The sequence below is a fragment of the Rhinoraja longicauda genome, chromosome 36, assembly GCF_053455715.1.
Source record: "Rhinoraja longicauda isolate Sanriku21f chromosome 36, sRhiLon1.1, whole genome shotgun sequence".
NCBI classification, from domain to species: domain Eukaryota; kingdom Metazoa; phylum Chordata; class Chondrichthyes; order Rajiformes; family Arhynchobatidae; genus Rhinoraja; species Rhinoraja longicauda.
In genome coordinates, this window is record NC_135988.1 from 2445329 (window position 1) to 2459945 (window position 14617).

The window sequence follows — 14617 nt, forward strand, 5'->3', positions numbered from 1 at the left end:
GACTAATGAACTCGTGAAATGTCACCATCCATGTTCTCCAGAGATGCTGCTTGACCTGCTGAGTTACGCCAGCACTCTTGTGTGTTTTTGTACAAACCATCATCTGCAATTCCTTGTATCTCCTGGCATGATTTGCTCGCGCTCCCAAACTTCACTCTGACAGAGGAGTCCACATGCACTCTAGCAGCGATGCACAGGTGATTTCAGGCCAAATCTCTTCTGCCCTCAATCTGAAATTTTAAACGGATTATTTTCTCTTCTTCTCAGACCTGAAGAAGAGAATTCAACCTGAAATGTGAACATTATTGCTGAATCTCGGCAGGGTGCCTGACATTCTGAGTGTTTCTGGCACTTTTCTGTTTATTTCGTACCTCCATGATCTGCAGTTTTGTTTTGATTCTCAACCATTTCGAATGAGCATTTAGAATGTTTTCAATTGTCTTCGAAACTAGCGAGAGAACTGAGAATAATTGGGAAATAATCGACAAAATGCAGTATTAATTTATTAATTAATTTACAAGTATTTGTTAAATTCTGTTTTCCAATGGTCAGTTGGATGTGATATTGTGTATACTGACAGCCTCTGCTTCCTTCCATGAAGCCAATTTTCTATTCATTCAGCTGTCGCATGGGATCTAACCTTCCACAGCAGCCTACCATGTGGAACCTTCTTGAATGCCTTACTGAAAGCCATGTATACAACGCGTACAGCTCTGCCTTCATCGACTGTTTTGGTCATGTCCTCAAAAAACAGAATCAGATTTGTGAGCCACAACCTCACTCGTACAGAACCAAGTCACACGAGCAGAATTAGGCGATATGGCCCATCGAGTCTACTCTGCCATTCAATCGTGGCGGATCTATCCCTCTCAACCCTACAATCTTGCCTTTTGAGAGGGTGAACACCGGGGAAGACAGAGGGGATAGGCAGAGAGATCAGGATTCTTCTGTGATGATTCCCCTCATTAACAAGTATATTGGTTCACAAAAAAGACACAAAATGCTGGAGTAACTTAGCTGGTCAGGCAGCACCTCTGGAGAACATGAATAGGTGATGTTTTAGGTGACATAGGTGGGTCAAATTAGTCTGTCTGGGCTATGGGACACAAATCAGTGGTGAGGCAGATAAGAAGGTTGAGCCTAGTACACGTTCAGGCAAACAGGTTTGCAGACAGTTCTTGCAGGTACATGGCAGGGAACGAGAATGGTCTGTGCGGAAAGGAATTGCAGGTGCTAGTTTAAACCGAACATAGACACAAGATGCTGGAGTAACTCACACGACAGGCAGCATCTCTGGAGAGAAGGTCTCGAAGGAGAATGGTTTAATGGTTTAACCTGCATTTATTTCAATGCCGGACTGACAGGGGAATTCGGGAATTGGGTTGAAACATGGGAATGGCATACAATAGCTCATTGCGTGGTTCATGGCGTCAGGACACGTAGCTCAATGTTCCGGGATAAAAATGATGCAGGAGGATGGACCTGGTAGTAAATTTAAAGGGGAACTTTTACCGCGGGACCAAGGTGATAATGCCAATGAGTATGATCAGTAACTTCGAAGATGACACTGAAATTGGTAGTATAGTGTGCAGTTAAAAAGGATATCTAGGATTTCAACGGAATTTTATAAACTGGGTCAATAGGCTAAGAACGGCAGATGGACTTCAATTCCGATAATTGTGAGATGGTGCATTTTGCAGAGAAGGACCTATGCAGTGAGATCCTGGACTGTTGTCGAACAGAGAGACAAAGGGGTGCAGGTACAAAGTTCCATGAAGGTGGCCACACAGGTGGACAGGACGGATTTTTCCATAAATATGAATTTTTCCAATCCGTGAAATGGGACAGAAAGGGAAAATGAATTGTTTTAACGAAGAATGTTCCTTTGGTAAACTCTGGACACTTTAACAAAAGCACTCTTCGTGCGAGCCCAGGGATTGGTCAAACCAATTCTTTCTCATGCAATGTTCAGATGTTAATGAGTGAGAGGAGACCAATCCTTCGGTTGGTAATCGGTTCTGCACTTCTGCAGCCACTCACGCGGAATCACTGACTTTGTGCCATTATGTGAGCGGGTGGACATGGAAATGAAGGCAGAGAAATGGTGAATCCGAGAGAACAAAATAGTGGAGCAAGGGAATGACTGTTGTAGAGGTCCAATAGACGTATAAGTGGAAACAAAGAGGAATGTCAGAGAACTTTGATTTGACTTCCAGAGAAAGGATGCTTTCAGCACAGTTCCGATATTCAGCAGTGAAAACGCACAAAGTCCACAAAAGGGCAATGTGACAATAAGCATATCTGCGTGAGAGATTGTTTGACTTTGCTTTAACAAACTTCTCTTATCGACGTTGTGCCAGTTATGTACTGCGTGTACAATGCAATTTGCAATACTGGAGCGAACATTGTAGTGTCTGCTGCCAAAAGCACTCCACCGACATTGAATAAATATGGCGGGGAGGGAGGTGGAGAAGAAATAACATCGGTGGAGACCAGACTGGAACCCTGCTCATTATAGCTCCATGTTTGAGTTCCACCACAGAGGAATCTTCTTCTTCTTAAGCCCTTGGCTTCTCTAGGGAGCATAGGCCATTGACAAATGTCCTCCACCTCACTCAGTTGTTGGCGGTTCTTTCGAGATCTCCCCAGTTGAGCCCACTCCCAGACATTTCTGTCTGGACACCTCTTCTCCAGCTGATCCTGGGGCGACGTCTTTTCCTTTTTCCTTGGGGGTTCCATTTCAGGGCTTGCCCCATGATGTTTGTGGCAGGTTTTCTGAGGGTGTGTCCAATCCAACTCCATTTTCTCTTTCGAATTTGTAAGTCAATGTGATCCTGGCTTGTTCTTTTCCACAGGTTCACATTGCTTACTTTGTCTCTCCTCCAGATGTTTAGTATTCTTCTGAGCCAGTTGTTAATGAATGTTTGCAGCCTGTTTGTTGTGTGTTTTGTTGTTTTCCATGTCTCTGATCCATACAGCATTACCTGCTACACATTTGAGTTAAAGATGCGTATTTTGGTGTTTATTGAGATGTATTTTGAACTCCAGATCTTCCTGAGCATGTTAAACACCACCCGAGCCTTATTGATTCTGCTTTTTATGTCTGCATCTTCCCCTCCAGTCCACAACACTGCCTAGGTATGTGAATGTTTCTACCTCCTCCAGGGCTGTGCTGTGCATGAGGATAGGGTTGCTGGTTTTGGAATGGAACTTCATCACCTGTGTCTTTGCTGTATTGGGTGTAAGACCAAGTTTTGTTGCAGCTTGTAAGAGTCTGTCCGTCTTCTCCTGCATTTGTATCTGTGTGTGAAAGGAGAGCTATGTCGTCAGCAAAGTCAAGGTCATCTAGCTGTTCCCACATTGTCCACTGAATTCCATTTCTTTTCCCTTTAGTTGTTTCCATCATGATCCAGTCAATTACCAGGAGGAACAGGAATGGTGACAGTAGACGTCCCTGCTTGATGCTCATCTTGACACTAAAGCTCTGGGAGAGCTGGCCTGCATGCATAACTTTGCATGAGGTTCCATCATAAGAGTTCTTGATTAAGTTTATGATCTTGGTGGGAATTCCATAGTGGTCCATTAGGCGCCATAGTGTTGTCCTGTCAATGTACCATTCAATAGACTATTCAATGACGATGCGTAGTGTTGCTATGTGGTCTGTGCATGAGCGATCCTTCCTGAATCCTGCTTGCTGGTCCCGTAGCCTCTCTTCTACAGCTTCCTGAAGACGGTTGAGGATGACCCGGTTGAGAATTTTACTAGTTACAGAAAGTAGGGTGATCCCTCGGTAGTTGTTACATTTTCTTAGGTCACCTTTTTTTGGCAGTTTCACAATGTGTCCCTCTGCCCATTCTGTGGGTGTCTTTTCCTCCTCCTAAATTCTTCTAAAGAAGCCATAGAGCATGTCTGTTGATAAGTCTATATCTACTTTAAGGGCTTCAGGTGGAATATTGTCAAGGCCAGCAGCCTTGCCAGTTTTCAGTTGCTTGATTGCAGCCTTTATTTCTGATTTTGTTGGTCTATCACACGTAATATGTAGTGGTATCCTGGTTGTGGGAATATGTGGCTGCGCTGCTGGTGGTGGCCTTCGAAATCTCTACCCATCTGTCGAGCTGCGCCTCCTGGGTTGAGAGCAGTTGGCCGTTTTTGTCTATAATTGGTTTATTACTGTGCAGGTATGTCCCGGACAATTTCCTTGTGATGGTACACAACTCCCTCATGTTCCTATGAGTCACTGCAATTACTGCCTCGTTGGCTACCCTCTCCACCAGTGTTCTCTTGTCCCTCCTGATGTTCTTTCGCACTTCTTTGTGGCATCTGTTGTACTTTTGGGCCAAAGCCTTTTCAGCTCTTGTTCTTGAGTTGTTCACCTTCTCTTTGAACTTTCTCCTCTGTTGCATTGTGTTGAGGGTTTCATCTTTAGATTATCATGAGAATCAGAGGAATCATCTTTAGATTATTCTTACAGTTGCTTCTAATACGACCGTGCTTCATATCTTTCTCAGATCACAAAGTGCCAAGATTGGTATCCGGAGGTGACCAGTGCACGGGAAGACTGGAGGTGCTATATATTGATATCTGGGGAACCGTGTGCGACCTGCACTGGGATATAGATGATGCCAACGTGGTGTGCAATGAACTTCAATGCGGGGTCGCTGTATTTGTGCCGGGAGCGGCCTATTTCGGAGAGGGAACTGGGCTTGTGCGGAACGAAGTTTTTGGATGTCAGGGTAATGAGTCAAGCCTTCGGCACTGCCCCCGTTCTTCAGGAACTCGTCATTGCAACCACGGGAATGATGTGGGTGTGATCTGTTCTGGTGAGTGCCGCCTTTGGGGAAAATAATTTTAAACCTCAATTGCACTTGGAATACAGAGATCAGTTGTTGACATTTATTTTGAGAAGGGTTCAATGTGGAGTAAGGAAGGGGGAAATTAAGAATACCCACATTAGGTGAATTCCATGCCCGTAAACAGCAATCCGCCAGCAAATCCGGACAGGTCTGCTAATTGATAAAATTAATGTAGAACAATTCAAGATGATTGTGAACAAATTTACCCCTGCATTGAATCTCTGTGTTGTGAGTGGAGAGTTTGATGTTGAAAAAGCAGTCATGACTGGCTGAAGAGGTGAGGGAGTCGCGCGTAAACCCAGGGCCGTCTTAACGCATGGGCCAGATGGGCACTTGCCCGGGGCCCACGAGCATAGGGGCCCCATGCTGATCTGTGTATGTTAAGTGACTTGCAATAAATAAATACTACTTTAAAAATGTAGGTTCAATAAGTGCTTTTTTCGCAACATTTTCCATCACTGTGCTTATCACAGCGATCTGTAAGTGCTTTTCGCAACAATGTAGCATCCTAAGTCCATCGCTAAGTGCTTTTCGGTAAGTGCTTTTCGCCGGCACGACAGGGGGGGGGCTGGTAGGGAAAGGGGGGTGGGGGAGAGTAACGGTAGGGGCCCCAGTACACTGCTTTGCCCGGGGGCCCATAATGCTGTAAAAACGGCCCTGCGTAAACCTAACGATGATGCTGGCGACGAGGTGCAGGAGTAGGCCATTCAGCCCTTCGAGCCAGCACCGCCATTCAATGCGATCATGGCTGATCACTCTCAATCAGTACCCCGTTCCTGCCTTCTCCCCATACCCCATCACTCCGCTATCCTTAAGAGCTCTATCCAGCTCTCTCTTGAAAGCATCCAACAAACTGGCCTCCACTGCCTTCTGAGGCAGAGAATTCCACACCTTCACCACTCTCTGACTGAAAAAGTTCTTCCTCATCTCCGTTCTAAATGGCCTACCCCTTATTCTTAAACTGTGGCCCCTTGTTCTGGACTCCCCCAACATTGGGAACATGTTTCCTGCCTCTAATGTGTCCAATCCCCTAATTATCTTATATGTTTCAATAAGATCCCCCCTCATCCTTCTAAATTCCAGTGTATACAAGCCTAATTGCTCCAGCCTTTCAACATACGACAGTCCCGCCATTCCGGGAATCAACCTAGTGAACCTATGCTGCACGCCCTCAATAGCAAGAATATCCTTCCTCAAATTTGGAGACCAAAACTGCACACAGTACTCCAGGTGCGGTCTCACCAGGGCCCGGTACAACTGTAGAAGGACCTCTTTGCTCCTATACTCAACTCCTCTTGTTACGAAGGCCAACATTCCATTGGCTTTCTTCACTGCCTGCTGTACCTGCATGCTTCCTTTCAGTGACTGATGCACTAGGACACCCAGATCTCGTTGAACATCCCCTCTTCCTAACTTGACACCATTCAGATAATAATCTGCCTTTCTATTCTTACTTCCAAAGTGAATAACCTCACACTTATCTACATTAAACTGCATCTGCCATGTATCCGCCCACTCACACAACCTGTCCAAGTCACCCTGCAGCCTTATTGCATCTTCCTCACAATTCACACTACCCCCCAGCTTAGTATCATCTGCAAATTTGCTAATGGTACTTTTAATCCCTTCATCTAAGTCATTAATATATATTGTAAATAGCTGGGGTCCCAGCACCGAACCTTGCGGTACCCCACTGGTCACTGCCTGCCATTCCGAAAGGGACCCATTTATCCCCACTCTTCGCTTTCTGTCTGCCAACCAATTTTCTATCCATGTCAGTACCCTTCCCCCAATACCATGTGCTCTAATTTTGCCCACTAATCTCCTATGTGGGACCTTGTCGAAGGCTTTCTGAAAGTCGAGGTACACCACATCCACTGACTCTCCCCTGTCAATTTTCCTAGTTACATCCTCAAAAAATTCCAGTAGATTTGTCAAACATGATTTCCCCTTCGTAAATCCATGCTGACTCGGAATGAACCTGTTACTGCTGTCCAAATGCTCAGCAATTTCGTCTTTTATAATTGACTCCAGCATCTTCCCCACCACTGATGTCAGACTAACTGGTCTATAATTACCCGTTTTCTCTCTCCCTCCTTTCTTAAAAAGTGGGAGATGAAACCCTCTGTAAAACACATAGAAAGAGATGCAAGAACGATGCATGATAATTAAAAATCGGATATATCCTGAGATTTCATAATTTGGTTCGGAATTAATTTTGGTCATGCAGCATTTTTTTTAAACTTAAGGGGTTCGTACAGGAAACGTCGCCGATCAGTTCCCTTCACAGATGCTGCTCGACCCGCTTAGTCACTCCAGCATGATAGCGAAACATCCAAAGCCATCAGTATTCCAGACGGAATCTCAACAGACTTCATCGAAACAAGGAACTGTGGATGCTGATTTTTTTTAAAGTCACAAAGTGCTGGAGTAACTCAACGGGGTTGGCAGCATCCCTGAAGAACATGGATAGGTTACGTTTCCGGTCCGGACCCTTCTTCAGTGATTATAGGGTGGGAGGGGGGACGAGAGTTAAAGGGCGGGAATTCTTTGGATCGCTGATCGAGGAAACCCCGGAGAGCCTTGAGACCTTCCTGGTGAGGGAAATGTAAAGGGGCCTGACCTGCACGGTAAACATGAGCCAATTGAAAGTCATTGAGTTGAATGGCGTTTGAGATGCCTTGGGTGGATGTGGCGAGGGAGGGGCCACGGGGAAAGGGGGTGGGGGGTTAGAATAGAATTATATGTGGAGGTGAATTCTCTGGAGCATGAGCAGGCAGAAACAATTTTCCGGAGAGTAATTAACTGCCTTCATGTTTGTTTTTTACTAAAACAGGGAACCATGGGCCACGACTGGTGGGTGGGAAGACCAGATGTTCTGGCCGGGTGGAAGTTCTACACGGAGACAAGTGGGGGACAGTTTGTGATCAGTACTTTAGCTTGGATGCTGCCGGCGTGGTCTGTGAACACCTACTGTGCGGTGCAGTGGCCGCAACGCCCGGAGGTGCTCACTTTGGCCAAGGAACCGGCCCTGTGTGGAAGGAGAACTACCGTTGTCGGGGGAACGAGTCCCGATTAGCTGATTGTCCAGTCTCAGCCTGGGATCAGATTAGCTGTTCACACAGAAACGACGCCAGTCTCATCTGCTCAGGTGAGTCACCGAAGTCCTTTGTACGGAAAAGAAAAGGTTCTCCGGTCGCTGAGATGTTCACAGGAGTGACTTTTCTTAACAATTGAATGAATCTGCCATTTCGTGGCAACCATCTTTGTTTTCTTTTCAGAGGGCGTCAGTTGTCCTTCATCTCCCCCACTGGGAGGTAACGGGGTCATTTTAGTGCTTTGACCTGTCGCTGGACTGAACTTGAGTGTGTAGTGCAGAATTCTGAAGTTTAGCAATAAAGATCTTCCTAATGGTCTTACAGTGGGCGACTAAGAGGAGAGATTGGCACAGTTTCGCGGGTTTTCAATGTAGAATTGGAAACGGAAAATCCATTATTTAACGAGTTTATTTGACTCACTGAACACTTTACTGCTTTCCTTTACTGATAGAGAACAAAAGTAAACGGAGACTTCCAAAAGAGTCCGCCCACTTTCTGGAAAAGCGACGTGCGGGTCTCGCCGAGCGCATTGCATTCAGTTCTGATCAGTATAGACAATAGGAGTAAGGCATTCGGCCCTTCGAGCCAGCACCGCCATTCAATGTGATCATGGCTCATCATTCACAATCAGTACCCCGTTCCTGCCTTCTCTCCATACCCCCTGACTCCGCTATCTTTAAGAGCTCTATCTTGCTCTCTCTTGAAAACATCCAGAGAATCGGTCTCCACTGCCTTCGGAGGCAGAGAATTCCACAGATTCACAACTCTTTGAGTGAAAATGTTTTTCCTCATCTCCGTTCTAAATGGCCTACCCCTTATTCTTAAACTGTGGCCTCTGGTTCTGGACTCCCCCAACAATGGGAACATGTTTCCTGCCTCTAATGTGTCCAACCCCTTAATAATCGTGTACGTTTCGATAAGATCCCCTCTCATCCTTCTAAATTCCAACTTATACAAGCCTCGTCGCTCCAGTCTTTCAACATACGACAGTCCCGCCATTCCGGGAATTAACCTAGTGAACCAACGCCCTCAATAGCAAGAATATCCTTCCTCAAGTTTGGAGACCAAAATTGCACACAGTACTCCAGGTGCGGTCTCACTGGGGCCCTGTACATTATATTAGTATATTAGCTTTTTGATGAATGGGTGACTATCGTTTACTAGTGTTTCTTCAATAGACAGTTTTTCCTTGTTGCTGGGCCCGTCTCTCTAGGTTCGACACGTATATTACTCGGTGTGCTTTTCAGTCAACATATTTCGTTTTGTAGATGAGAGTTGGTCTCTGAGACTGAGCAATGGGGGCAGCCGCTGCGACGGCCGAGTGGAGGTTTACCACAATGGCCGCTGGGGGAGAGTACATGATCGCTCCTGGAACATCAATGATTCTAACGTGGTCTGCAGAGAGTTGGGCTGCGGCTCCGCCATATTCGCCTACAACTCCTCCAGGTACGGAGAGAGTGAGCTGCCCGTGTGGGTGACTGACGTTCAGTGTGAAGGGGACGAGGCGCGACTCCGAAATTGCAGCACATTTACCATGAATCCGTTTCCCACTGACAGCATTGGCGTTGGGGTCCTGTGTTCAGGTGAATACTGTTACCAAGTTTAAAATTTAAATATGATAAACTTTGTGAAAGATGAATTTCGAGTTGCAGAGCTTTGTAGATCGGCGGTAGACACAAAATACTGGAGCGACTCAGCGGGACAGGCAGCATCTCTGGAGAGAAGGAATGGGTGACGTTTCGGGTCGAGACCTTTCTTCCACCTTCGATTTAAACCAGCATCTGCAGTTCTTTCTTACACATATGTAGATCGGCATCTGGCTCTTGGGATCATAATTTACGCGCCAATAACCAAATCCCTTTTTACACGATTTCCATTGTGTTCTCCCGACAACTGCCACCCCAGACTCTACAACCCAGTGACACACTGGGGACAATATACAATGGCAGGCGATGGTGAGGAGTGGACCGTGTGAAGGAGAAGTCTACACACGAGAAACGCCCTGGTGTGGCGTGGAACAACACCGGCGGCATTTCCGAGGAACAGCTCGTGGTTTTGCCGGGCTGGCTCCAGACGGGGATTTCGGGGCCTGTTTCTAATGAGCAATTCTAGGCAAGCGGGGTTTACCCGGGCGTCATCACCCCGATCTCACCGAGTTCTCCTGACCCCCATTGTGAACAGACAGTCGGACGCTTTGACAACAAGCTACAGCGCCACGTTGGTCGCTGCCCCGCGTCTGGTCCACCCCGTCGCCTGACAGCCCTGAGGCTGAGCGAGAGAGTGGAGAGAGAGCGCACTGACATGAAGAGCCCATGGCCCAGACCCTGAAAACATCCGGTTCTATGTGAATAGTCTACAACCACCGAGTGGCATGGCCGATGATTGCCACTGTGAGCCGAGTGTGGTCCTGAGGGCGGTTCCTCGAACAAAGGAATCGGTCGCCAGGGTCACCCAGCTGGGATGATCGTGATGTCCATGTATGTATCTCTGCAGGGTTTGAAGTCGGAGAGCCAGTCTGTGGGTTCAGACGGAGTCTTCCAGCATTTTATGTTTCAAATTCTCCTCTAGATCTTCTCAGAGCTAAATGTAAAATTCCTTTAAAATATAATTGTAGAAGCAGATTCAGAAATTCTGACCAACACATAATGTATAATGCTACATATGCGACCCCCTATTTTGTTGTTCTTCCCCTCCGTTATGGGGCTTATGAACGGTCTTTCCGTAAGCTAGGATACTGTCCGATTCACCTCTACCCCATTGCGGAAATTGGACTTTGTTGATAGAACTGGTGCGCTACGATGCGGAAAAGTATATTCTGCACGCTGTATTTCCCCCGTTGCTCGAACTGTTGTACTTGAGTTTGACTTGTTTGCATTAATGTATAGTATTAATTGATTCGACCAAATAGCATGCAAAAGTTTTTCATTGTACCTCGGTACACGTGACAATAATAACCTTAACCTTTGATCAACTCCCTTGTTGTTATTCAACAGACCACCGCCGATTACGACTGACCGGGGGTGGAAGTGCATGTGCTGGACGACTGGAGCTTTATTACCACGGGTCTTGGGGCACAGTTTGTGATGACCTCTGGGATCTGCTTGACGATAACGTGGTCTGCAGGCAGCTGGGGTGTGGATATGCTTTGGAAGATAAACCTCTTGCATACTGTGGAGGAAGTCGTGGTCCTATTTGGTTGGATGATGTAAGATGCTCGGGAAATGAATCGTATCTCTGGGAATGTCCCTCCGCGCCGCTGGGTGAACACGATTGCAGTCATAAAGAAGACGTGACAGTGAAGTGTTCTGGTAAGGGTACCTTCAATCTGCTGATTCTCTGCAGCATGGGATGGGAAGATTCATTCCAGAGATGTAATAAATAATTTACAGCATCCAAGGGGAGCATTGACTGCGGGTAACGGTGCAGAGGCTTCACTCAGAGTAAGTTGTCACCCACTAAACCACATCAAACTCATTCCGCGCGCAGCTCTGTTGATTTCTCCATCAGCAGTTTCCTAGGTTCACGGAAGATAGAACAAACAACAGTGCGGCGCACAAACAGCCCTTTCTGCCCACAATATCGTGCCGCACATAATGCCAAGTTGAACTAATCTGCGCTGCCTGTCCTTGTTATTCCTTTCCACTCCCCGCATGTGCATATGCCGATGGAAATGCCTTCCAAATGTCAATATCCGATCTCCCTCCACTACCAGCCCTGGCAGAATGTTCCAGGCACCCGCCACTCCCTGTGTTAGAAACTTGGCACGAACATCTTCTTTAATCTTTGTCTCTCTCACCGTCTGCCCTCTCGTCATTAAAAATTGCACCTCTAGTAAAGCTGTTCTGCGCCCACATTCTTCTTGGAACGGGGCGACCAGAACTGCACAAAGAACAGCAAATGCGCCCTCACCAAATTAAGCTGAAACGTGACTTCCCCCACAGAGGAAGGCAAGCAGACCTAACGCCCTCTTACAACTCCATCTCCTTGTGTGCCGACAGTCGTCTACAATTCCAGAAACGTATTTCGTAAAACGCACGTTGGCATTGAATAGCAACTCTCTCACATTATAACCTGCAATGTAAGCATCTATCAATGAGGAACATATCCCTTTCATACATTCAAATGCGTTTGGATATACAAATAATTTAGATTTGGATTTAAATTTTATTTGGATATACAAATAATTGTAGTTACAAGCTCAAGTTCACGCATTTTTATCTTTCGGGGAACGGAAAGGTAAACGATCCAGATTCCCCGATAATGCACTTGATGCTATACACTTTTATTTGGGATTATGAGTGCGAATCGTCATTTCGACGTGCTGGAAGATTATTTTTTCTCATGAAATTCTGCCAATTTCACTTTCAGCCTTTAACTCTCGAAATTGCCCTACATATCTTCACGAATGGATTTCTCATAATGCGTGCTGTAATTTTAATCGTGATTCTACATAACCTACCCATTGAAACCGACAGATCCGAATTATCTACCATGCAGCTTCTAAACGTCCATGTGTACACGCATGTTTCAAGAACATTTCCTAGCGCGCAAAACAATTTGAAACTACCATGGAATGTGCGCAGTTGGACTGGTTAATCTCCGAAAACAAAACTGACCACAAAATACTGACGGATAGGAACGACAGTTCTCATACATTCAGAGAAACATCGAAACACCTAAAGATAGGAAATTCGTTCTTGAGTGCGGTGGAACTTAAGATGCCCAGGCCCATGTATCTGGAGATGAAACGTGGTCCCTCAAGCTTCTATTGTGATGAATTTTACAATGAAGGAGGTCACAGAGAGAAGGGACAGAGTGTGAGTGGGAATTTGGTCGGCGGATCAGAAGGAAGGACCGACGGGTCGCGAAGTGAGCATTCCCTTTGAAGTGTTAAACCGCGGGGATTCCAGAATCACTTACCAATTATTGGCGTTCAGTTATTTCTGGAATCTCTGCTCGCGTCCCCTCATCATGGACAAGAACAATGTGTCCTTGTTCCTTTAACTTCCATCCCGCCAGTATCCACTTTCAAAGTTTGATCTTTCGCAATTTCACAAAACCTCAACAACGTTTCACCACCAGATACATACTCCCCTCGCCACCACTTTCGTCAATTTGACTGAACAGCTCACTTTGTGATTCCCCGACGCAGTTATTTTTCGCAACTAACCCTCGCTGATGACAGTTCCAGCGATTTGTTGTTTTGTTAATCTAGATACGGCTTTATGTTCAGCGACAAAGAATCTTTGCTGGCTATTGATGGGAACATTGTGATGCTTCGTTCACAGAGCACAAAGAGATGCGCCTGGTGAACGGAAAGCATCGATGTGAAGGGAGAGTGGAGGTGCGGTACAACGGGACATGGGGGACAGTGTGCTCCGAGAAGCTTGACGGAAAGGATGCGGAAGTGATCTGCAAACAAGTAAAATGTGGACCTCTCAAATCTATTTATGTTCACGACGCCGGGAAATATGTAGCGAGCACTGGGCCCATATGGCTCGATGAGATGGATTGTAATTCGCACGAGGCGACCCTTTGGCAATGTCAATCAGACCCTTGGGGGAAACACAACTGTCGGCACATGGAGGATGCAGTTGTTGAATGTGAAGGTAACACAAGAAAGACATCATATGGCAGCTGACATATTAAACCTGAATGTATCAAACTGTCAGCATTCACCTCTTCTCCACAGATGCCGAAATGCCAGAGGGATCCAGTGGCAAGGCCTGCGATGGAGGAAATGAATCACAATCTCGCCGTTTACCAGGCGAGTCAAAATATTAATTATAGCACCAGCCTGACGTCAATTCCGGATGTGTATTTAACGCATAAGTGATTATTTTAAACTTTACTCAGAACTACCACTGCGGCTTGATGGCGGCAGCAACAATTGCTCCGGAAGGGTTCAGTTATTGTTCAACAGCAGCTGGGGCACGGTGTGTGATGACTCGTGGGATCTTGCCGATGCTAATGTGGTCTGCAGGCAGTTGGGATGTGGCACTGCTCGTTGGAGTCCAGGAGCGGTTAGCATTGCCCCGGTCTCCGGGGAGATCTGGCTGGATGAAGTCAAATGCACAGGAGCTGAATTATTCCTGTCCAGTTGTCTGTCTTCACCGCTCGGTCAACATGACTGTGATCACAAGGAAGATGTCATTGTAATATGTTCCGGTACGTCCTGTTCGGAAGATTCCTGGATCATTATAACACTTTAAAATCAAAATTAAATGTAATTTTTGTTTCTTTAATGGAGAAAACCTAAATAGATGAAATTGACAGAATGTCTTTGCAATAATGTTCACAGATCCAGTTTTGATTCCCACTGGCTCCAGCATTTCAGGTATTTATTATTCACTCGATGTTGACTGTCAGAATTCCAATCTTTGCTGTCAGTGCTGATATTCGCTTGGTAAGATTTGCTAATTACTAAGGATGCGATGGATGGTTTACACATTGTCAAGCCCAGTGTTCGAACCAGACTTGCAAACAGTGTGTCCAACTCCAGCTAACATGTCTTCGCGACGGCACAGAATGCGGACGTCCGCATTGCTGTCCGCCCTCGACACCCCCAATAAAGTGGCGATCAGCTGCCCCAATGACAGGTGGCAGTTGGCAGAATTTATATGCATTTTTCGGTTAGGATTACTGATTTTTGAGTAACGGCTTTTA

At 46.1% G+C, this 14617-nt stretch overlaps 1 protein-coding gene across 1 annotated transcript in view; it reads left to right on the forward strand.

The window, feature by feature from the left end:
* Positions 1-14617, forward strand: part of LOC144610255 (scavenger receptor cysteine-rich domain-containing protein DMBT1-like) — a 71882-nt gene that overhangs the window by 46126 nt on the left and 11139 nt on the right. Inside the window, exons 6-13 of the mRNA XM_078428845.1 lie at positions 4509-4820; positions 7690-8004; positions 9220-9534; positions 10945-11259; positions 13240-13560; positions 13644-13718; positions 13808-14119; positions 14253-14288. Coding sequence (XP_078284971.1) covers positions 4509-4820; positions 7690-8004; positions 9220-9534; positions 10945-11259; positions 13240-13560; positions 13644-13718; positions 13808-14119; positions 14253-14288 — 2001 coding nt within the window. The remainder of the gene's footprint in view (positions 1-4508; positions 4821-7689; positions 8005-9219; positions 9535-10944; positions 11260-13239; positions 13561-13643; positions 13719-13807; positions 14120-14252; positions 14289-14617) is intronic.